Genomic DNA, 23962 nt, shown 5'->3' on the forward strand with positions numbered 1-23962 from the left:
TGTGGGCCAGGTGAGACATAATGGTATTTGGGAAAGGCATTGTGCTCTTGTGGGTGGGCCAGGAATGCCAGCTGGCTCCTTCCTGCTCTCTCCTGTGCTAGACATCAATTTTGCCTCTGTCCACTGCTACTGGCTGCACAGCTGGAGGAAAACCTATTTCAGGCAAAAGCTGATACGGTAGCTTTCTGTGTCAGGCCTGACACAGTACAGAGGTAGCTGGACCCTTGATGGTCCTGTTGAGTTGCTGGCTTGGCCAACCCTGGAGGCCACCCTGCCCAAGGACCACCAAGACCCCAATCAACACATTTCCTTGTTATGAATCCACAAGTATCCTCAGGGAGTTCTTCCTGAATAAATGACATGGGTGAATGGCCAAAGGCTGAGAGCCCCCAAGCATACCCTCCTTTGCCACCCACACCAGTTCTTTTCTACCCCACAATAACAGACATTCAAAGATTCTGGATACTTTTTAAAAAACCACAGCAGTCACTTTACTTTCAGGTTTGCACTTTACAAAACCACAAGAGAGAAGTCCTTGAGGGAGAGGGAGTGGGAGTGGGGGATAGTAAAGAGGGGGAAGCACAGACTAGGCCCCAGGCCAGCCCAACAGAGCCTCCCATATCCTAGCTCTACAGAGCTAGGCCAAAAGAATTCAGGGAAAGGCCACAATCCTCTAGAGACTGTCACAATTTGACATTTTCAGGCAGCCACAGGCCTATGGTTTGGGTAGCCCAAAGAAGGAAGTGGGCTTCCCACCCCTCCTTCCCCCAGGCCAGAGGAAGGCAGCTTGAGGCAGGAGTGAGGGCTACCCATCCAGCAGCTTTAGGATGCTTTCACGCTCCTTCAGAGTCTTCCAGGCCTGGTCCTTCTCCTTCTTGGTGGGGGTCCGCTTCTTTTGCCGGGCAGCCATGATCTTCCGGAAGGCATCCATGACCTCATTGTCTGCCATGCGGACCCGCTGCCTCAGCTCTTGCCGGCTAACCTCCTCCTTTGCCAGCCTGTGGGGACCAGCCAGCCAGGTGCCCTGGGAAGCCCACCTCCACAGTGGCCCCCCCCCTCTTCCAGAATGAACCTACACACCACCCCAGGCTGGCACTCCTGTGGATGTTTCATACCAAAAAGCAAAGTTATTGAACCACATTTGTATGGTACTATACACTAGGTACAATCTCAAGCTCTTCAAACATGTCAGCAGAATTAAGCCTCATAACAGCGATGTTACCAGTGATGAAATGGAAGTCAAGAAGAGTAAAAAACACCCCCAAATCCCACAAGTAGTGAGTAGGAGACCTGAATTAAGGCAGGTTGACTCCAATCTTCTTTAAAAGGTGTTCTAGTGTCAGCAGACCTCCTTATTTCCGTATCCAAATTCCAAAGCAACCTAAGGGTCTAGGCAGCCTGAGGTCTACATGAAGAACAGAGGCAGAACCAACCCCTGTAAATGGAATCCGACCTATAAATTCCACTGTTGGTGGAGCTGGAAGGCGGTTCAGAGATCTGACCTAGTCCAACCTGTTAATTTTCCAGAAGGGAAAGCTGCTGCTTGGGGCAGGAGATACCTTACTTAAGGCCCGGTAGCTGGTCCACAGCAGGACTGAAGGCTGGATTCTGGTCTCCTGACAACCCAAGCTAGTTCATTCACTGTCCACTACCTCTATATCTGCATATCCTTGCTTTTCCCTATCAGTGCCTCTTTCATCTTTTATTTTCCTCCTTTTGTTCTTGCATGAAATGGAACTAGAAAGAGGCTGTGCATTTAGCCTTGGGCTCAAGTTGCACCTTGGCTCTTTACTGGCTATATGACCTTCAGGAGAGCACTCACTTCACTGGCCCTTTACTTCCTCATCTAGGAAACAGGGAAAATACCAACTATCCCCTGGGATGTAGTCCAGATTAAACAGCGTAGTGTATACAAAGCCCCTGGTACACTGTAGGCACTCAATGTACCCTCATCCTTAAGCACCCCCTTAGCTTGTCAGCAGTTTCCTCTCCTTTTAATGGCGCACCAATCATCCACCTATACACCACAAGCCTTTTGCTCTGCCTCTCTTGCTAGCCCCCAGTACAACGTGTAAGAGATAGGCAGAGCCGGCCAAATGAATGAGTACACCCAGCCCTGTTGGGGCTCTGTGAGGGGAAGACACACCTGTCAGTGAGGCTGCTTCCCTACTTTTCCCAGAAGATGGCAACAACATAATCTCCCTCTAGATGTCACCTATACTTTTGTCATGACCAACTCAGGGCAAGATGGTTGGGAGCAAATATAAAAGGAAAGATCTTGTGACCAGTTCCTTAAAGAACTGATACTAAAATGCTGGGCAATTTCCAGTGAAGGGCCAGTAATAACCACAGATGTCCAAACTGTTAATAGCTGATAAATCCAGTTAGGTAGTATATTGGTGTTTATCATACTACTCTTTCAGACACTCTATGTTTATGAAATTTGTTGTAAAAACATATTGGAAAATGAAAGTAAGTATGAACATTTAAAAAAATAAATCACACAACAATGTGAATATAGTTAATACCATTGAACTGTACACTTAAAAATGACTGAAAGAATCAATTTTATATGTTTTTTTGACCGTAATTCCAAATAAGTCAATAAATCAATCATAGGTGCCTGAGCCCTAGAGTCTGTGGTGCCTGGCAATGGTAATTTTTCCAAGGCTCTCCAGGTGATTTAGAGGCCCCACAGGGTTTGGGAACACTGTTATAAAGCCCCCAGAAGGCAACCAGCAGCGGCCTAGGCCTCCTCAGCCACTCCCTGACCCACATCACCTGTCCACACTCACCTCAGCAGGTCATGCTTCTTGGTGCGGTTGTGGGCACTGAGCGCCTTCAGCTCGGCCTGCCGTTTGCGCAGCTCTGCGAGGACCTCATCCTCCGAGTCCTCTGCAGGGCGGTCCTCCGACTCCAGCAGGCCCTGGGCAATCAGCTCCTCCTTGATGCGGCTCTCCAGGGACTTAGTATGTGGCACACTACAGAGTAAGGGAGTCCTTTGCTCAAGGCCCAGCTTAGAGGCTAGTGAACACATTCTTTTCTCTTTGGGCACCCCCTATCTATCTAGGTATAAAAATACAAAGAAAATGTTAAAAGCTAAGCTCCTTGACATGGGTCTTGGCAATGACTTTTTGGCTTTGACACCTAAAGCACAAGCAACAAAATAAAGCCTAAACAAGCGGGACAACATCAAAAAATTACTTCTGCATAGCAAAAGAAATTATCAACAAAGTGAAAAGATAACTTATGGAATGGGAAAAGCATCTACAAATGATTTATCTGATGAGAAGTTAATATCCATCATATATAAAGAACTCATATAACTCAAAAGCAATAAACCCACCCAATTAAAAAAAAGGGCAAAGTTCCTGAATAGACATTTCTCCAAAGAAGATATATAAAAGGCCAACAGGAACATGAAAAGATGCTCAACATCCCTAGTTATTACAGAAATGCAAATTAAAGCCACAATGAATTATCACTGCTGGCCTGTTAGAATGGCTATCATCACAAAGACGAGATAACAAATGTTGGCGAGGATCTGGAGAAAAGGGAACCCTCTTGCACTGTTGGTGGGAACATAAGTTAGTGCAGCCACCGTGGAACACAGTGTGGAGGATCCTCAAGGAATTAAAAACAGCTACCATACGATCCAGCTACTCCAATTCTGGGAATATGCACAAAGGAAATGTAAATACTAACTTGAAAACACATCTGTACCCCCATGTTCACAGCAGCATTATTTACAATAGTCAAGATATAGAAGCAACCTTGGTGTCCATCCATGGAGGAAGGAATAAAGAAATTGTGGTATAGGGGTGCCTGGGTGGCTCAGTGGGTTAAGCCTCTGCCTTCGGCTCAGGTCATGATCCCAGGGTCCTGGGATCGAGCCCCACATCGGGCTCTCTGCTCAGCAGGAAGCCTGCTTCCTCCTCTCTCCCTGCCTGCCTCTCTTGCCTACTTGTAATCTCTGTCTGTCAAATAAATAAATAAAATCTTAAAAAAAAAATTGTGGTATATATACAATGGATTATTATTCAGCCTTAAAAAACCAAGGAAATCCTACCATTTGTGACAACATGGATGGACTCTGAATGCATTATGCTAAATGACATAAGTCAGAGAGAGAAAAACAAATAACACATAATCTCACTTATATGTGGAATCTAAAAAACCCACAAATTCATAGAAAAAGAGATCAGACTTTCCATTACCAGAATCAAGGACGAGGAGGGGGGTGCAGAACTGGAGGAAGGTGATCAAAAGGTAACTTCCACTTACAAGATAAGTCCCAGGATGTTCTATACAACACAATGACCTTAGCTAACACTACTGTATGATACAAAGTGTAAATCCTAAGAGTTTTCATCACAAGGAGAAATATTTTTCCTTTTTTTTTTATTGTATCTATGTGAGAAGATGGATGTTAGCTGAACCTATTGTGGTAATCATTTCACAACATATGTAAATCAGACCACATACATGTTTTGCACACATGCACCTTAAACTCATACAGGAATATATGTCAATTATTGCTCAATATGCTGGGAAATACAGAGACAGACACATCTGGTCTTATTTCAAACACAAGCCAACACATATCCACTGTCAAAAAATACAGAAAAACCTGTAATGCCAACAACTCGGAGAGAACCATGATTATTTTCTGTTACTACTAAAAATACTACTGTTATTTTGCTGTTAGTGACATTACACATACAAAAGCATAAATATTTTACATTACTTATATGCTATACACATTACAGATTTTGTTACATGTTATTTCCAATCTTTTATTACACATTATTTTGTTTTTTCCCCTACATGCACAAATTTAAATATATACTGAGTAAAACCAGGATCATTTGTATCATGCTCAACTGATATTTTCTCCATTTAACACTCTACTGTTTCCATCTTTTTGTGTCAATTAACTAGGTTTCCCTAAGATAATTAATAGTTACAGGTTATTTCATCATGTGGAATTACAACTGTTTAGCCAACCAATCCTCTTCAGTTGCTCATTTAGACCATTTACAGTAAGAACAGTGCTATGATGAACAACCTTGTACTTGAGTCTGTGCATGTAGAAATGCTGGGTGAGCATGCATGGTTGAAATTTTCACTGGGCTTCATCAAAATGCCCTCAATCTCTCTTTTAATGAAGACCTCCCATGCTGGGATGGAAAGAAGTCAACAGAGGCAGGGGCCAGATAGTAGGATATGAGCAGAGTTGTCACTTACCTGAAGGGCTTGTTCTGGTTGCGGGGAGAGGTGCTTGCCCCATCGGCCCCTGATTCTTTCCCAGACATGTCAGGAATAGGAGAGTCCTCCATAGGGGAAATAATATTTTCCTAGAAAACCACAGGAATGGGATGGAAGGAGTAAGAGCCATAGTATTTCCATTTTCTTGCTCTTTTCTGACCTTCAGTCAGAATCTTCAGTCTTCACAGACCAGAAATAATACTCTTTTATTATTCCCATCCCTCTGGGAAGCCTTCCCAAACTGATTCCAGAAAACTCTGATCATTTTAGGAATCCTTTTTTGTACTGATACCAAAAGAAGGGAGCACAGAAGAGCAATGATAATCTCAACAATCGTAAAAAGAAGAGCTAAGCGTTTGCATTGTACCGGGCACTGTGCTAAGCATGTTGTGGCAAGGGCAGCTGGCTGTCCAAAAGCCATTCTCACCTTTCTGTAGCTGGCTTTATGGCTGCCCAGCTATTCTATAATTCCCAGCTTCCCTTGTAGTTATATGTGGTCATGTGACAAATTCTCTCCAGTGAAAAGTGATCAGAAGAGATAAGAGCCACAGGCAGTCACAGCCCATAAACCTTCCTTCACACATTTTCCCTTGCTCTTTCTCTGTGGGCTTGGAGTAGCAATCATACCCAAAATGACCCTGTGCAGAGTACATGTTTAGGGTGGCAAAGCCACCACAGCTGGGGGTCCTTGTTTGATGGTGTGAAGCTGAGATCTCCCCTCACTCCCACCTCAGCCAACTCGGAACACCAGTCCCCAGATTATTACATGAGAGAAAAACACTACTGTATTTGAGTCAGGGAGAAAACTAAGACTCAGGGAAGTGAAGAGATGTGCCTAAGGCCAGATAGTAGGTATTAAAAAAAGGGACTCTGTACCTAGGGTTTGTGTCCTGCTTCTATTTATTAGCTATACAACCTCAAGCAAACGGTTCTCTTTTCTGAGCTTCAATTTTCTAGTATGCAACATGGGGCTAACCACTGCCCTTGCCTCCAACAAGAGGATGTGTGGAAAGCCCTTGCACAGAGCTCAGCTCTTAGCTAATACTCAACAAAATTAACTGTGGTGTAGTGGCCACTTTGGGGGGAGGTTAGAATCTGGGAGGGGCATGAGAGGCTTTAAGACACTGGCAACACTTTGTTTTGTGATCATAAGGCCAAATATACAAGTGTGCTCAGATGTAAAAATTTGTCAATCTATACATTCAAGATCCGTATAACTTTCTAAATGTATGACATATCTCAACACAAAATAAAACATCAGAACAGAAAGTAAGCGTATTTCCTGTTGAGTTAGGGTGCTCACCTCCACCAGGGCCTGTAGGAGGCGCTGTGTCAGAGCACCAAAGGGGCACCCATCTTCTGGCTGCTCATGCTGGGCCTCAGACTTCTTCAGCAGGGCATCCACATCTAAAGTGGGCAGAGAAATGGTAGACAGGTGGGCTGAGAGCTGGGAACTCAAGTCCTGGCCTGTGGTGGGCAAGGAGACAGGGCCTACCTTACCTTTAGTGTCCAGTTCAGTCAGTGGTCCCATGAGACCTTTCTTCTTGTCAGCCACAGCTGCTGCCCGGGCCCCATCCTTTTGTTCCTCCAGCAGGTCCTCTTGTGCCCATCGCTGGGAGTAGTGCTTCCCCAAGGGTGGGATCTGTGGGGAGATGCCACCCGGCCAAAAGGGGGTAAACACTGGCGAGCCATGCCTGGGGTGAGTGGGGGCTCTCTCTGCACTTGGACACTGCGAATAGGCTCATCATTCACTCCTTCACTTATGGGTCTCCCAAGTACCCACCCCAGGGCTAAGGCCCATGCCATGCATAGGTAGGAAGAAATAAAGGAGATAAAAATCTCTATGCTCACAGTCTAGTAAGGGAGACAGGTACATAACCAACTAAGACACACATGGGAGCCAGTATGAAACAATTTCCAAGATAGAGGTGCAGAAAGAGGTATGTACCTGGACCATCTCAGATCATAGGTGTGGTCCCTAGAGAGATCTAGGAGCCTTAGTGTCAGGAGAGGAAATTCTCATTTGTATTACCTGAATTTACTACTGCCTATATGGATTAACTCTTCAAATAATTTTTTTTCCCAATAAATTTTTTTAAAAATTCAAAGAACTGAAGTGTTAGAGGTAGGTATAGGTACTGTGTATATGAAAAAGAAACGTACTGTGGGGAGTGTGCAAAGGCATTCTGGTGGAGATAACAAGGCATCAGTGCTTTGAAGGACAAGTTAGTTTGGTAAGGGAAAAAGAGCATGTGCAGAGGCCCAGAGACCAGCAAAGAGTCTGCGTGGGCCTGGGGTGAGGGCAAGCTGCTTGGCAGGGCTGGTAAATGCAGCAGTGACAAGGGGGCATGGCTGAGGAAACTGGAGAGGGGCAGTAGGGCTGTGTCACCAAGGACCACGATGCTTGGACTTCATCTTGTGCAGGAGTCAGGGGAGGCCTAGGAACAGAGCTTTGTCACTTCCTAACACAACAGCGACCTAGAGGAGAGTGCTCCCTGACACTATTCTGTATTTTCTACAACTTCTTTAATGGAATCGGTTTTATGTACATCATAAGTAAAGTTTTATATATTAAAAAAAAAAAAAGGAAAACAGGGCGCCTGGGTGGCTCAGTGGGTTAGGGCCTCTGCCTTTGGCTCAGGTCATGATCTCAGGGTCCTAGGATTGAGTCCTCCATTGGGCCCTCTTCTCAGCAGGGAGCCTGCTTCCTCCTCTCTCTCTGCCTGCCTCTCTGCCTACTTGTGATCTTTCTCTGTGTATCAAATAAATAAATAAAATCTTTAAAAAAAAAAAAAAGGAAAACAAAAAGTCCGTCTGGAAGCAAGGAAGTATTAACAGACCATTTGGGTGAAATCCAATGAAGGCCAGAATCAAAGCAGAAGTGATGGAGATGTTGGGACAAAGGACAGTGTCATTGAAGTAGATGCCTTAGGATGTATGTGATCATTTGGATGAGGTAGAGAGGAGATAATGGAAGAAGAGAGCTGAGAATTAAAGCCTGTGTATCTGGATGGGTAGGGTAGGGGCAGAGTAGGGGAAGGAAGATGATACATGACTTTGGGATATTTGTTTCAGAGGCACCTCTGAGCCCTCTTGTTCACCACCCTGTCAACCAAGGCCCAGAGTTTCTACCTTATAATGTTCAGCCTCATCTTCTGGGGGTTTCAGTAGTTCCTCTAGTGTGCGCACTTCCTCACTGGTAATATCAGCACAGTAGGGCTCTACGGAAGCCCAGAACCTGCAAAGAGAAGCAGATCCTGAATGGACACCTCTTATGCCACCATCCTCAGCTCCAGGCCCCTCCAGCCTCTACTGCCTAAATCCCAAGGCCCCTCTATACTCTCTGGCCCAGAACCTGTTGGGGGCATCATTCTTGGGGATCCGTGGCACGTCAATTGGGTCATCAGTGAATTCATATTCCTGGATCTTGGGCTGAAGGTTTTTGGATTTGGGCCGGCCAGGCCCAGGACCTGGCCCATGTCCCGCCTTCCCTTCCAGTTTCTGTTTCTTCGGCTTTCCATGTTTTGGGGGAGCTCCAAGCTCATGGTCTCGACCCAGCTTCAGGAATCGTCGATCACCTTTCTTATCCTGCCAGTCAGTGAGGATCTGAAATTTATAGAGACTATCACTGAGGGGGAGAAGGGAAGTCAGAAGGACAAGTTTTTCTCCTAGTGAAGAATTAGGATCTAGACTTGAGAAGGCTCCAAAGTCTATTTATCCATTCCCTTTTTATTTAGTAAACTCTTACTCATCCTTCAAAACTCAGTTCCTTTTCTGTTCCTACCTCATAGGATTTTATTCATATACTTCTCATCATTCTATTTATTTGTACTGATTCACCTCTGTTCACTCAACCCAGTCACACAGTATTTAGGTCAAACAAATGCTCATGCCCACTGCATATTAATACTGGAATATGCTGCTGGTAACTTTTTGGTGAATGCAAACAAGCTTCCCAGCAAACCTTCACTTCAAATGTCACCACAACTGGGAAGCCTTTTCCACATCAGTTACCCAGCTTCTTACATGCTAAAATAAAACAATATGCCACAGCCCTGCTCAAAAAGCTTCAGTGCACAGGGACCACAGGTTAACCATTCATCTTCTTAAAATGGTATCTTGGTCCTTTCTGGGTCTCTTACACTTTGTACCTCCATCGCAAGCCTAAATGTGTTGTTTGATCATCCCTGAATGAATAGTATTATACCTGTCTTTTCAACTAGACTATAAGCTACTGGAGATCATGAAATTCATCTTAACTATCCGTTCGCCAGGATTTGGCATAGCATCTGACACACACTGCTCACGGGATGTTTACATAGTGAACAGAAATAATCAAGAGTAGTACCTATAATTAATATCTGAAATACTTAGTATTAGATATTGGGCTGAGGCTTTGCAAAAAACAAAACAAAACAAAACAAAAAACCTCTCTTTTATCTCACAAAAGCTCAAAGGTAGCTCCTATTATTCATCCCAGTTTGCGTATAGGGAACTGACACTCAGTGACAGGAGGCAACTTTACCAAAGTCACATAGATAGGAAACAGCAGCACTAAGTAAGTACTTAGGCCAGGATTCAAATCCAGGTCTTCTCAATTCAGTTCCCTTATACGTCTAACCATAATACAATATCACCTGGTATTTGTCTGACCTCCCCCTCCCTTTAGTTGGCAAACACCCTGAAGGCCAGAAGTATCCTAATTACCTCTCTCCAACGCCTAGCACAGGACTCAGAACAAAATGGGGGTTGGGGTCAATAAATGCTCAGTAAATTGGAAATCTTGTCATTTATGAGGATCATGCACATTCTTATATATTCTATGTGTTACACGAGCCCAGCTTGGGACTCTCCTTTCCCCGCTAAGCTCCTGTACCCCAAGCCTCAGCAGGTGCGGCTAACTCAATGACCCATCCCATAACTCATCAGAGTCCACCCCTGGTGATATCCTCTCTATAGGGTATCACCTGGGTTTCAGCCTCGAGAACCCGCAGACGCCGGCTGGCAGAGGAAAGCAGAGTTTCAAGCTCCAGCTGCAGAGTGTCCAGCTCCTCGATGCCGATGCCATCATCCTCAGAGCGGGCTAGCACGGCCGTGTAGCGTGGACAGACCTTCAGGTGGTCCACAGACTTGAAGTCATGGAACTGCAAGGGGCAGTCCTTCAGTTCACTCATGGCCCAGGATACGGGACCCTGTGGAACTGGAGAGGAGAGAGCCATTGATAGGAGATAAACTGGAACAACAAAAGTCCAAGAGCTCCCTTCATCCAGGAACAGAATCAAGGAGAAAGCCCAGCTTCAGTACCTTGTTGACAAGGTTGATGGCGCTGCCCCACTCACAGAGCACTTACTGTACATCAAGCCAAGTACAGATATTTTACTGGCTTCTCACTGAATTCCTCACCCAACCCCGTAAGAAGGGACAATGGTGATCTACACTTTACAGACAAGGAAACTCAGACTCTGTAAAGGTGGGTACCTGCCCAAGGTTACTAAGATGCAATCTGAGTCCAGGTAGTTGTGAGTCTGTGCCACTAATTTCTGTGATATGCTATGCCCTACCTTCCTGATGCTTTTCTATTCTACTCCTCCCGAGTTCTGCAAATCCCCTGAGCTCCAAACATCCCATTCTTACAATGTTAATGTTCTCCGTGCTTCCCTGCTTCTCTTTGTCTGACCCCCCTCCCATCTTTGTCCCACCTCTTTGCCCCTGACAGTGGTTAAAAATGTGGGCTGGTAGGCTAGACATACCTGGGTTCAAGTCCAGCCTTTACCATTCTCTATTTATGTAGCTCTGAACATACTATTTAACTTTCCTGAGTCTCGGTTTTTCCATCTACAAAATGGGGACAAAACAAATCTTGAATCTGTTTCCCCATAAGAAGTCTGTATCTGTAAAATGGGGATCACAATAGTACCTACCTCCCTGGGATGTTCTGAGGATTAAGAGAGGATGCTCGTCAAGAGCCCAGTTCAGTGCCTGGCACAGAAGTGCGCCTGTGTAATGGCTGGCCCCTCCCGTGGGTCGCCCCAGTGACTTGCCTTCAGGGTCCCCGTCCTCTAGGGACCCCCTAACGCGGCCCCCACCCCCTCTACCTCCTCACTGCAGCCTCCTGCTGCCTCCTACGGCCCCCAGGCCACCGGAGGGGGCGGGGAGTTCCGGTTAGTGGGAGCAACCGCCCCGGAACTGGCTAGGGGCGGGCTCCCTGCAGAGGACGCGGGGGTGGGAGACGCGAGGGAGAGCCCAATATGGCTTGCGGGGAAGGTTGTACAGGCCGCGAGCGAGCCCACTGCAGGTGGGCGGGGGGGAGGGGTATGCCTCAGGCTTACTCTGGGGAACAGCCCGAGGCTGGGGGCGGGGCTCGACAGCCGAGTTCTCTGCCCGGCGGTTAGTCCCGCTGAGCCCAAGGGGCTGCAAGTAGGAGGGGCCCAAAGAAAGGATAGGGGCGCAGAACCGGAAGGAACGAAGAACTCCTCCGCCTCGCCGTGTCCTAATATGGTGCCCAACCTGAGGCCGGGCTGCACCATTGCCTGATTATGGGGAAAGACTATGACAAAGACAAGAAGGCCAAAGTCACAAGGGAGAGCTGCATGGATAACGGGATAAACTTGAGTATCTATTTGAAACTTAAGGAGCTTAAAAATGTCAAGAAAGTCCTAGCGGGGAAACTTCCAAAGGACCAAGTGTTCCTGGGCTCCCCCTTCTCCGTTCGGATCATAGATGGTACCGTCCGGAAGTTCGGGCGGAGACTGAGGCTGCGCTTCTCGCGAAAAGGCAGGCGTCGCGGGGCTGGCCACTTCCGCACTTCCGCTTTCCGGCCCAGCCAGCGCCCGCGATGGTGAGAGAGCCGGGCCCCGGGCCAGGGACCCCCGCGGTTTTGCCTCAAAGCTGTGGGTCTGGGGGAGATGCGGCTTAGCAGGGGAGAGGCCCAGGGCTGAAGGATACTGCGGGGTGTTGGGACACGAGGGGACTGGAGGAGAGAGGGCGGGGCTGGAGCCGAAGTGAGGAAGGGGCGAGCGGGGGACGCCTTCTTACGAAGCAGGACTTGCAGCTTCAAGGTTTAGCTTTCGGTCCAGGTGGGGAATTGTGAGGGTAGAGGACTTCAGAAGTGGGACCTCTTAGGCTGGTGGAAGCGCCGTGAAGGCACTTAGTAGGCCTCATTGCCCGTAGTAGGACCGCTGAGGCGCATAGTAAGGTCTTCTCACTCAGAGGAGAACTTGAGTGAGAACTTCCCTCAGTACACGGTCTTGTCCTCTCCTGCCCGCTTGACCCCGGTTTCCCAGAGGAAGCGTCTACACTTCCTTATCCCACTCTTCTCTTTACTCCCTGCCTTGCTTCTACCGCACAGAAGGATCGCTTTTATGCTGCCACCACCCAGACCTCTTCCTGGTCAGAATTCAGCCGTGTTAACCGTGAGCTCTGCTACTACTGATCCCTCCCTTCCTGGCAGTACTCCCATTTGATAGATGTGGGTGTTCCTGGGAGTTGAGGCTTGGGCTCACCACCTTCCTCTTTGCATTTTTCCTAGTGGCACCTGTCGAGTCATGGCTTTGATGACCTTGTGTGTTCTGGTGCCTTTTGAATCTGTCTTCCTAGTTCTTTTTTAAGGTTTGCCTGGAAATCTTAAAGACACCTTCAAATTAGATCTCCGGGTCAAAAATCATTTTCTCTCCTATACTTGCTTTTCTTTTTATGTTACTTGTCCTGGCTTTGTGTCTTCTTACCTCAGGTAGAAGCCTGGATTTTCTTTCTTCTAATTGAGGCTATATCACCTGTATTTTTTAAAAGTCAACTTTATTGAGGTATTACATGAGAATGCATTTTATTTGTGAAAAGGCAGGTGTCAGGGGCTTGTCACCTAAAAATCACCGTTTTTAAGTTTATCATCTGTGGATTTTGACAAACACAATAATGTAATCACTACTACAACCAAGATAACAGAATGTTTCCTCAAAAAGTGCCCTCAAATCCCTCTGTTATCAGTCCTGTCTTCTCCCCATTCTAGGCAACCAGATTTTTTTTTTCTCCTATATTTTGCCTTTTCAGTGTTGTCATACAAACAGAATTCTTCAGGATGTAGGCCTTTGGATGTGGCTTTTTAAAAACTTAACTTTAGGGGCGCCTGGGTGGCCCAGTGTGTTAAAGCCTCTGCCTTTGGCTCAGGTCATGATCTCAGGGTCCTGGGATTGAGCCCCATGTTGGGCTCTCTGCTCAGCAGGGAGCCTGTTTCCCTTCCTCTCTCTCTGCCTGCCTCTCTGCCTACTTGTGATCTTTGCCTGTCAAATGAATAAGTAAAATCTTAAAAAAAAAAACAGTGATTTAACTTTATTTACTTACTTGTTTTTGTATTTTCTACATCCATCTTGGGGCTTGAACCCGCGACTCTGAGATCAAGAGTCACAGACTCTTCAGACTGGACTAGCCAGTCGTCCCAATGTGGATTTTTAACCATAATGCATTTGAGATTAATCTATGTTGCATGTATCACTAGTTACTCCTTTTTATTGTTGAGTAGTATTTCATCGTCTGGGTGAACCACAGTTTGTTGGGAGGTGTTTTTTGATTCCATATTCTCTACATCTTATATGACAGTCTGACTGTTGTGATACCCTCCCGCTGCTTGTCCTCTCCACTGCCCCAGGCTCAGTGTTCTTGAATAACCCTATCTGCCTTTTGTCTCACTTCCTTGTCCAGTCCATTCTCTGCAGAGCCACCATGCAACTCGTGAAGTCATACAACTTCCTCCTCAGAAAATCCCAGCAGTTCCTTACTACCTTAAAAGAAAAGCTAAAGTTAACAGCCTGGAATTTGAGATTACCTGTGAATCTTTAGACTACCATTGCAGCATTATCTACTGAATCTAAAATGCTTTCTGTATACAGCAACCCTGTACTCATCATTACTTCTGGAACTCTTTTTTTTTTTTTTTAAACATTTTTTATTTATTTATTTGACAGACAGAGATCACAAGTAGGCAGAGAGGCAGGCAGAGAGAGAAGAGGAAGCAGGCTCCCTACAGAGCAGAGAGCCCGACATGGGACTCGATCCCAGGACGCTGGGATCATGACCTGAGCTGAAGACAGAGGCTTTTAACCACTGAGCCACCCAGGCGCCCTACTTCTGGAACTCTTAAATGCCTTTTTGCATTGTTCTTTTTTTTTTTTTTTTTAAAGATTTTATTTATTTGACAGCGATCACAAGTGGGCAGAGAGGCAGGCAGAGAGAGAGGGAGAAGCAGGGTCCCTTCTGAGCAGAGAGCCGGATGCGGGGCTCATCCCAGGACCTTGAGATCATGACCTGAACTGAAGGCAGAGGCTTAAGCCACTGAGCCACCCAGGCGCCCCTTTTTGGTTTTGTTCTAATCTTGGTTGTGGTATTATACATAATGTTGTATAGAAAAAGAGTAAGACATTGCATATGTTAAGTACCGAGTGAGGAGCAGGGTATATAGATTTGAATAAAGAGACATGGTCTATTGACCATGAAGCTTACAGTCTAGCGAAGAAGAAATCACTTTACTAAAGAAATATGAAGGTTGTGTTATTGTAACTTATAATAAATACTATGAAGGGGGAAGTCAAGAATGGTCTCTCTGAGGAAGGAAGGGTCCTTCCCTGAATAAGTCAGGGTCTGAGGGATGACTTGGGTCAAGCGAGGGAAGAAAAGCCTGTAGATAGATGGATCAGCATGTGTAAAGCCCTGAGGTAAGAAAGACTTAGTTAATACAACTGAAGATAAGCCAGTGTAGGTAGAAGCTGATCCCTCTAATGGGAATGTTCTTAGTTTACTTTTTATGAATTATAAAATCTGTTTTCATCTTTACTTCCAAACTAGTTTCTTTTGGAAATGTAACTTGTGAATCAAATTCTATCCCTTTTCATTCTTCCTTAGAATATCATAGTTGTTTTTTGTCTTCTGTAACCAGTTGAGCTATTTTAAGGTAGAGATTGTCTTTAGAATCTTAACATTTAGATCATCGTCTAACACATTATTGTTACCCATTGTTGGCTCAAAAGACAGATTTGAGAATAGTCATTGTCACCTGTATGCCTTTAGACCAGAATTTTTTTTTTTTTTTTAAAGATTTTATTTATTTATTTGACAGAGAGAAATCACAAGTAGATGGAGAGGCAGGCAGAGAGAGAGAGAGGGAAGCAGGCTCTCCGCTGAGCAGAGAGCCCGATGTGGGACTCGATCCCAGGACCCTGAGACCATGACCTGAGCCGAAGGCAGCGGCTTAACCCACTGAGCCACCCAGGCGCCCCTAGACCAGAATTTTTCAACATCAGCACTATTTGGGGCTTTCTTTCTTTTTTCTTTTTGTATCTATTTATTTAGAGAGAGAACACACCCAGATAGAGGGAGGGGCAGAGGAAGGGGGAGAGAATCAGACTCAGTGCTGAGCATGCAGCACTTTGCGGGGCTAGATCTCACAACTCTTGAGATCATGACCCAATTCAAAATCAAGAAGCCTGACTGAGCCACCCACATGCCCCTGAATAATTCATTTTTGTGAGTTGTAGGATGTTTAGCAGTATGCCAGGCCTCTACTCTGTGCCAGTAGCACTCCTACCCCACTCCAAGTCCTGTCAATGAAAAATGTCCCTACATTGCTGCATGTCTCCTGGCAGGAAGAATGGTCTTCTGTTGAGATCTACTGCTCTAGACTTAGAATGAAAGGCACCTTGAAGGCCTAGACTGTTTGTTCACTGTGGTATGTGAGAGCCAGATATTCTCAGTACCACCTGGCTCCCATGTAGTTGGAGTAGAGGGCTAATGGGTTTGCTAAGGCAGATTCTGATTTTCCCTTGTGTTTTTTCCTATAGACTGCCACTCTCCGTCCCTACCTGAGTGCCGTGCGGGCCACACTGCAGGCTGCCCTCTGCCTGGAGAATTTCTCCTCCCAGGTTGTAGAACGACACAACAAGCCTGAAGTAGAAGTCAGGTAGGGAAGAGAAAGATCAGGGTGGGTGATCGGGTCAGCCCCAAAGATGGCAGTTGTCTGGAGGCTGTCATGAATTTCCGTCCTGGAGTTGTCAAGACAACTGTAGTTCACATACTTTGTCTTACTGCTCGATGAGCAATGGTTCCCAATTTGCAGTTCCAAAAATAGGGTCAGTGGGTTGGCAGGACAAAACCCAGGGGAGAAGCTAAACCCTGGAGCCAAGATTGCTTGACACCAGGTGTGACGTCTCAGAGTAGGGCTGTTCAGTAAGTATCTCCTGTGTCATTGTTGAACCCAGTTTAAGGAGAGAGTGGAGAATATTGTTAGAAGCCATCTCTGCCCTCTTGTAATTTAAAGATCAAAGAATGTTCTTTTCCCCACCAACTCGTATTCTCATTCCTTACTCCAAATTTTCTATGCTTTGGGTTATTTTCTCTTATCTAGTTTATGTTTTGTTAAATTTTTCTGTTCTCTAAAGTTTAATTTGAGACACCTATAACTGAGATAAACTGTTACCACACCGTGTTGGAATGATTTGAATTTAAAAATACTAACAAAATGTTAGCATGTTTCGTGTTGCTGTACTTAACATAACATGAATTCTGCTGGGCATTTTAATTACCATTAAAAATACCTAGAGGGGCGCCTGGGTGGCTCAGTGGGTTAAGCCGCTGCCTTCGGCTCAGGTCATGATCCCAGGGTCCTGGGATCGAGCCCCGCATCGGGCTCTCTGCTCAGCAGGGAGCCTGCTTCCTCCTCTCTCTCTGCCTGCCTCTCTGCCTGCTTGTCATCTCTGTCAAATAAATAAATAAAATCTTAAAAAAAAAAAAAATAAAAATAAAAAATAAAAATACCTAGAGATTCAGAGGCATCAAAATGGGAGCCGACCTGAGAAGAGTCTTAATGCTGAATAAGTGAATCATTCTGGATTGATAATTAAAGGAGGCCAAACTGTTTGATTTTAGCTTGTCCTTATTCTTATGGCAGCCTCTCTCTTCTCATTCCCTAAATGGTATATGGGTTTGCCCGTAGTTATTAAAATAAGAGCTCTCGTTTGTAAAGCTCCTGCCATGTGCCAGGCACTCTATTAGACAATTGACCCTTTTTGATCTCTCTCAATCCTTGCCAGTGAAATAGGAATCAGTCATTTTACAGATGAGGAAATTGAGATTCCAACAGGGTAACTTGTCCAAGGAAAGTAACAGAGGAGGCTGGATTTCAAAACCTTATCGCCCTGACTCCAGAGCTTGCTCCTTCTGTTGGAGAACACACTTGCTGGCCCCCATCTTGGAGCGCCCCTACTTGTGAGTCTCCTGTTCCTTGGACTCTGGTCTCAGAGATTCCAGGGCCGCTGTGGGGTCTCCCTGAGCATTCTGTTCCTCTATAGTACAGAGGCCTCTGTGACATTGTGTTTTCAGGAGTAGCAAAGAGCTCCTGTTACAACCTGTGACCATCAGCAGGAATGAGAAGGAAAAGGTTCTGATTGAGGGCTCCATCAACTCTGTCCGGGTCAGCATTGCTGTGAAACAGGTGAGCTCACCACTGAGCCCCTGCCTCCTCAGGAGGCCAGGGATCCCCATCCAAGAGACGTCGTGCCAGATTCGAGGTGCAAGGAAACCCAGGTGTACCCAAGGAATGATTTGCCAGGTCAGCAAAGTAGAGAGAGCAACCCTGTTTTGTAAGCCTTGCTCTAGGTTAGAAGTTAGGAAAAGTAGCAGCCAAGGCCATGACCATTTTGGTGTCAGGTCAAAGAATCATTTATAAGGAAGGGGGAATAAGGCCAGTTCATAGAAATAAATAGTACCAATACCAATTTGACAACCATAAACCTTGAAAAAGAGATTTAGGGTAAAAAAAATGTAATTTCTTATGTTTTCTTAGGTGACATTGATATTCCCATCACTCTTATAATTTTTGCCATATTTATGTACCACCTAGGTAGTTATTTGTTTAATGGATTTCCTTAACTTATTCTCTTTTACTTAAATTTGTTTGAAACAGAAACCTTATGCCGTAGTGGAAAACAGTATCACTTGTGAGATAGGAGGAACTCTAAAGAAGTGAAAGAAAGCAGATAGGGGGAACTCTAAAGCAGTGAAAGAAAACAAAACTGTTATTTAGTGTAGGCCCTCTTGCTTACAGAAAGCTCTGTCCTTGGTCCCTGCTCTGTTAAAAAGGGAGATTAACAAGTGTTAGAAGGTGTTAAGGACATATATACCAGCACCTGGCTGCAAAATTCTTTCATTAGAAATAATGAGAATTCAGCATGGTTGAAGTTTGGGGATTATTTAATGTTCATTGTTACTAAAGCAGAGACCACCTAGGTTTATCTCTGATAATTCCAGATGGTATATATATCATAGACTTTGAGAAATACAGCACTAGTGAAATGGGAAAGGAAGAGACAGCTTTGAATGTAGATACAGGCTCTGGAAGGAGCAGATAAAAGATGTTTGTTTGCCAGAATTATCTTTGGAATGGGTGAAAATGAGATCATAATGTCTTATTGAGTTGAAGAGGCTCTAATATAGTAGACATTCAGTTGGCAACCAGATGCCCCATGATTCAGGCAGTGCCCCTGATGTGAAACCCCACTACCTACAGTGAGTCTGGGGGAAACTGAGGTCAGAAGACCAGGGTACAGGTTTCTGTTGGCCTGTGATGTCAGATTTAGGGAGCCCTGTTTATTTTTCACTCTTACTAGGCTGATGAAATTGAGAAGATTTTATGCCACAAGTTCATGCGCTTCATGATGATGCGAGCAGAGAACTTTTTTATTCTTCGAAGGAAACCAGTGGAGGTGAGACTGTGTGATCCACATGTTCATAATATTCAAGATTCTTCCACCAATTCTACTGTCACTGGTCTGGGATTGTTTGAAGAACAGGATTGCTGCTCCTCCAGCCATAGGACCCCCCACTGCCTGAGTTGAGAGTTGGCCTTCATTTCAGCTGGAGTGAGAATAAGGGGGATCAGAAACTTGGGAAAAGTTGGGTCTCCCTCAGCTATGGAAAAGGCAAAAAATATGAGATGTGTTGCTCATCTTCCCAGAGCCTACAGTCTAATGGCACAAAGGGTATAATGAATCAGAAATCCTTTCTAAGCTGTGTCACCAACTAAATCATTGTCTCTCAGGGACATAGTTGGCATTGGCTCGGTGGTTGTCTGATTTTGTACTCGAGTCCTCTCCATAGACTCCCTGCCAAATCAACTTAAAATAATCCCAGTGACTAAGCAAGTACTGTGCAGAGCAGCGTGCACCATCAGATGTGTTGGCCAAGCTCATCCTCATTCTGAGCTAAAATCATTCTTCCTGGTCCTAGATCTAGCCTCCGGGGCCACCCAGAACACATAAGATTACTCTTCGACACATGCACAGCCCAGTCCCATCCTTCTCCCGAAGCATCTCTTCTCTCTGTTTCATTAGATTCTTTTGTGAACAAGATTTCAAGTTCCTTTACTCTTCCCATGACTCATCCTAAATGCAGCTGTGTATCACAGGTAGTTTTCCAGAGATGCCTGTCAGACACAAAATTCTCACCTGGGTCAGTTACTTGGACCCAGCGTAGACACCCTACGCAGGGTGCTGCCTGAAGGTCATGAGACTTGGGAGAAGATCATGGCCAGTAGGAAGCATGTAGCTGAGTGACCATAGAGGACATGGCCTACTGAGTGCCCTGGGATGCTAATTCTCTCCTGTTTCTTCTTTTTCTCTTTTCTGCTGTCTTCCCTCCCCAGGGATATGACATCAGTTTTCTGATCACCAACTTCCACACAGAACAGATGTATAAACACAAGTTGGTGGACTTTGTGATCCACTTCATGGAGGAGATTGACAAGGAGATCAGTGAAATGAAGCTGTCGGTTAACGCTCGTGCGCGCATCGTGGCTGAGGAGTTCCTCAAGAATGTAAGTGGCGGCCTTCTTGGTGTCCCTCCAGAGGTAGGATGAGCTGTGGGTTCAGAACTTAGCATCTGGTGGCAAAGTAGTGCCAATAGTGTGAATATTTCCTGAGGCCTATAGGACCTGCTGGTGGGTGGCATGTCAGCCACTTGGGGCTGGGGGACCCATGGGTGATCTTTGGGATCTGCAGTGCATTTTCTGTAACTCAAGGACCTCCCTTAGTCTCTCATGGGGACTTAGATGCTGCTTTCTACATCTCAAAATGTACTTAGTCCTTCCCTCTATCTAGCTCAGACCTCAGGTGAGGCAAGTTAAATGTACACGGGAATATTCCAAGAATGTAGGACAGTTAATCAATGTAATTCTACTTCTCAAACAAATTTGAATGTTTTCAGTGTCCCTTTATCAGGCTTATAGTCATGGTGTTTTCGACCTGTTTCTCATTACTTTCATGGCTTCTGTCCCTCCAGATCCCTCTTCAGTTGTTTGTGTTCCCAACTGAAGGGACTGCAGCCCTCTGAAGAGGAGAAATTATTTACACTGATGAGCTGATGACACAGTTGTTCTTATTTAGATATTCAGGACATGGCCTTCTTTTTTTCTCCTCTTCTTCCAAACAGTTTTTGGTTTGTTGACATGTTCTGCTTTGCATTAACTATAATCCCTAGATGGTAGATTTAGTGTTTACTCCTACCAGTGCACACAGATCCAGCCCAGAAGGAGCTCAGATTCCTAAAAATAGAAATTACCCCTTTTTCCCCTGGGCTTTAATTATACTGAGCACAGTCAGTGTACAAAAGTCAGTGCACAGTGTACTGTGCACGCAGGGTAGCATACTTGTTCAGATCACACAGGCTGTGGGGTCATACTGCCTGTGTGTGCATCCAGCTTCGCTGCCCACTTGGGCATGTTATTGAATCTCTTGATACGAAGCCTCGGTTTCCTCAGCTGTGAAATGAGACTATTCATTAATATGTACTTTCTAGTATGGTTGAGCATTAAATGAGGAGAGGTATACAAAGCAAATCATTTGGTACATAGTAAGTTTTCCGGGTATTTTTTTTTTTTTTTTTTAAAGATTTTATTTATTTATTTGAAAGACGGAGATCACAAGTAGGCAGAGAGGCAGGCAGAGAGAGAGAGAGAGGGAAGCAGGCTTCCTGCGGAGCAGGGAGCCCGATGCGGGGCTCGATCCCAGGACCCTGAGATCATGACCCGAGCCAAAGGCAGCAGCCCAAACCACTGAGCCACCCAGGCGCCCCAGTAAGTTTTCCAGGTATTGTAGCACCAAAGTTTTATGGCCAAGGCACTACAAGGCCTAACATTTAACTGCAAAGGAAAACTGTTCTTTTTTTTTTAAACAATTTTTATGTATTTATTTGACAGAGAGAGAGAGAGAGATCACAAGTAGGCAGAGAGAGAGAGGGGGGAAGCAGGCTCCCTGCTGAGCAGGGAGTCCAATGCGGGGCTTGGTCCCAGGACCCTGAGATCATGACCTGAGCTGAAGGCAGAGGCTTAACCCACTGAGCCACCCAGGCACCCCTGCAAAGGAAAATAGTTCTTGTCCTAATTTAATATTTGGCTCATTAACCATTTAATTACAGTAACTGCATTTCTTTCTTTTTCTTAATTTAAATTCAGTTAGCTAACATATAGTATACTGTTAGTTTCAGATGCTAACTATATTTCTATAATTACACAGCTAAGAACATTTATCTATCTCATTCAATCCCTGAAACAATCTTTGAGTCATGGGTTATCCCTCTTTTATGAGTGAGTGAACTGGGCTCCGAAAGTCAAGTCACCTGCCTAAGGGCCCTCAGCCTGCAAGAGGAGGAACTGGGACTTAGAGCTTGGTTTTCAGATTCAAAGATCAAGATGGCACCATAGCATTTGGCAGGGGTCACATACTCGGGTGCATGAGGGGCCTAGGCAGGTAATGCATGGGAGTGAAGTGGACCATTGGGGATATGGTAAGCACATGGCTCTTCTGAAGAGGGTGACTACTACTACAGAGCTCCTGCCCATGACGGTTTCATTGTTCAGCTTTTCAAAAGAAGCCCCAAATCTGGATTTGTATGCGACATCTCTGATATTTTCAAGGTTGGCAATGAATTCATATTTTTTTAAAGACTTAGTGGACCAGACAGTGTTCGTTATTGGGCTGGGTCCTGTCTGTGGGCCACTGGGCCACAGTTGCTGATCTGTAAGATGTGTGCAGCTCCTCTTGAGGGCAGAAGATATTTCCAAGGGCATATTATGGCTGGAGAACCACCCAGAGCTTGACAGAAAGTACCAGATCATGGGTCCTGCTGCTCTTGGCCCCTTAATCCCCATGCCCTTGCACGCAAGCTCCCATCTCAGTTCAAGCAAGGCACTGACAGCTGTATAGCAGTCACCATGACATGGTTAAAGGGAGCTTTGGAAGAGCCTGCTTCACCCTTAATTTTTCTGTCTTGGCTAGTGCTAGGTTTAACAATAGTTAAACTAGTTAGTAACATTAGTTAAACTAGTTAGCCCTGAAGGTCACTGCTGAATGCAGGCTGAATTAGAAAGAGGGTGCCTACAAGGTGTGCTGGGACCCAACCTATCCCTCAGAAATCTGAGCACAGTAGCAGCTCTCAGATCAGCCTGCCTCCCCGGAGCAGGCCTACCAGGATACACTAATAACTGCCATTCACTGCCTCTTGGTTCTTTTGACAGTTTTAACCATCTGGCTGGATCTCAAGGCCTTCCCCCTCAGACTCCCCTGTGTCTCTGCGAAGGCATCCTGGAGTTACTCCCCAGAGCAGCAGCGGCGGCGGCAGCAACAGCGGCGGCAGAGTGGGGGAGCTGGGTTGGGGTGGGTATTAGATGCGGGAGGTGGGTGGTATGCTTGCTAGCTGGGCAACAAAGCAGCAGTGGACCTGCCCCAAGGCACATGCTGCCCCAAGGCCACATGTGCCTGGTCAGGCTGGCTTCTGATGTTCAGTCCCCTGGGCTGGGACAGATTTTTTTTTAACGTCTTGAAACTTAAATTCTGTGCTTGTAGGAGACTGTAACCTTTTTGTCTTTTTTTTTTTTTTTTTTTTTTTTACACGAAACAACCTCCACCTCCAGTGGCTGTGACTGGTCCCAGTGATTGTACCATATTGGTCGCTGTGGGTCTGGGCGGGCCTGGAGCCAGAAGGCGACTATTGTGTGTGTCCCCCCCCCCCCCCCACCTCCAGGAAGTCCCAGGTTGGGAGAGAGGGAGGGAAGGAGGAAGGTTTCAGACTCCAGTTCCTTTCCTTTGTCCTCTTGCTCCTGAGCCTCCTTGGGCCCAGTGGAAGTTGTTCGGACTCTCTGCCAGCTTCCTGAGCTCTGTCTGAAGATAAGCCACCCAGCACTGGTTGGAAACAAGGGCTTAATTGGTGGCCACCGGCCATGCCTCGAAGCTGGGCACTGAAAGCCAGGTGCCTCTGGCCACAAGGGCCTCTTTGTGCCCTCCCAGCTGAGAGGGGCCACTGATTTTGCCTTGTCTATCAGTGCAGTGCCTGTGCTAGAGTTGGAGGGGTGAGTCTTCCAGAGCTTCCTGAGCTGGGTCTCTTCTGCCTGCTCTGGCTCCTCTGCTCCCACGCTCGCTGTACCTTTTCTTATTCTGGTGGATCCCGCCTCCTCTCCTGATTAAAGTCTCTCCTTGCCCCTTTGGGGCTGCATGAGGTCTGTGCACTGTGTATATGAAAGGTGGGGGTGCAGTGGGGCTTTTTCTTCCCAAGACAATGTAGTTGGTACTTGGGGGGCCTGGGCGGTTCCATCAGTAGTCGTCTTCCCGATTGGTTTCTGATGTTATCTGTGCCAAGGGCCACGACCCAGGGACCCCTATTA

General features: G+C 45.9%; 2 protein-coding genes across 8 annotated transcripts; one reads left to right on the forward strand and one right to left on the reverse strand.

Moving 5' to 3' along the window:
• Positions 1–463: 463 nt before the first annotated feature.
• Positions 464–11496, reverse strand: TADA3 (transcriptional adaptor 3). Of its 4 annotated transcripts, none has more exons than XM_082751212.1 (9): positions 11190–11496; positions 10236–10468; positions 8624–8874; positions 8401–8506; positions 6769–6910; positions 6572–6675; positions 5248–5357; positions 2796–2981; positions 464–998 (listed from the first exon to the last, which is right to left on the reverse strand). In XM_082751212.1, the coding sequence occupies exons 2-9, from the start codon at positions 10440–10442 to the stop codon at positions 806–808; spliced, it is 1299 nt and encodes a 432-aa protein (XP_082607338.1). In that variant the 5' UTR covers positions 10443–10468; positions 11190–11496; the 3' UTR covers positions 464–805. The 4 variants fall into 4 exon arrangements, with proteins under 4 accessions (XP_082607338.1, XP_082607339.1, XP_082607336.1 ...); XM_082751213.1 differs by lacking the exon at positions 11190–11496 and adding an exon at positions 11019–11098; XM_082751210.1 differs by having other exon boundaries at positions 6572–6910.
• A 236-nt stretch (positions 11497–11732) lies between these two features.
• ARPC4 (actin related protein 2/3 complex subunit 4) lies at positions 11733–23796 on the forward strand. Of its 4 annotated transcripts, none has more exons than XR_014308226.1 (6): positions 11733–12106; positions 16095–16213; positions 17632–17743; positions 18918–19013; positions 19952–21169; positions 21393–23796. XR_014308226.1 is itself a non-coding variant. In XM_082751214.1 (6 exons), exons 1-6 carry the CDS (start codon positions 12104–12106, stop codon positions 22823–22825), a joined length of 507 nt encoding a protein of 168 aa, XP_082607340.1. In that variant the 5' UTR covers positions 11733–12103; the 3' UTR covers positions 22826–23796. The 4 variants fall into 4 exon arrangements, 2 of the variants coding, with proteins under 2 accessions (XP_082607340.1, XP_082607341.1); XM_082751214.1 differs by having other exon boundaries at positions 19952–20122; positions 22820–23796; XM_082751215.1 differs by having other exon boundaries at positions 12083–12158; positions 19952–20122; positions 22820–23796.
• Positions 23797–23962: the final 166 nt, after the last annotated feature.

The sequence above is a fragment of the Mustela nivalis genome (assembly GCF_964662115.1).
Source record: "Mustela nivalis genome assembly, contig: HAP1_SCAFFOLD_2709, whole genome shotgun sequence".
Classification (NCBI taxonomy): domain Eukaryota; kingdom Metazoa; phylum Chordata; class Mammalia; order Carnivora; family Mustelidae; genus Mustela; species Mustela nivalis.

Coding starts and splice junctions, on each gene's coding strand:
- TADA3 (XM_082751210.1), bottom strand. CDS start 10,442: ATGAGTGAACTGAAGGACTGCCCCTTGCAGTTCCATGACTTCAAGTCT. Junction 8,507..8,623: donor AAGAATGATGCCCCCAACAG/GTTCTGGGCCAG, acceptor TTCTCTTTGCAG/GTTCTGGGCTTCCGTAGAGC. Junction 2,982..5,247: donor AACCAGAACAAGCCCTTCAG/GTAAGTGACAAC, acceptor CTTACTCTGTAG/TGTGCCACATACTAAGTCCC.
- ARPC4 (XM_082751214.1), top strand. Junction 16,214..17,631: donor AAGCCTGAAGTAGAAGTCAG/GTAGGGAAGAGA, acceptor TTGTGTTTTCAG/GAGTAGCAAAGAGCTCCTGT. Junction 17,744..18,917: donor TCAGCATTGCTGTGAAACAG/GTGAGCTCACCA, acceptor CACTCTTACTAG/GCTGATGAAATTGAGAAGAT.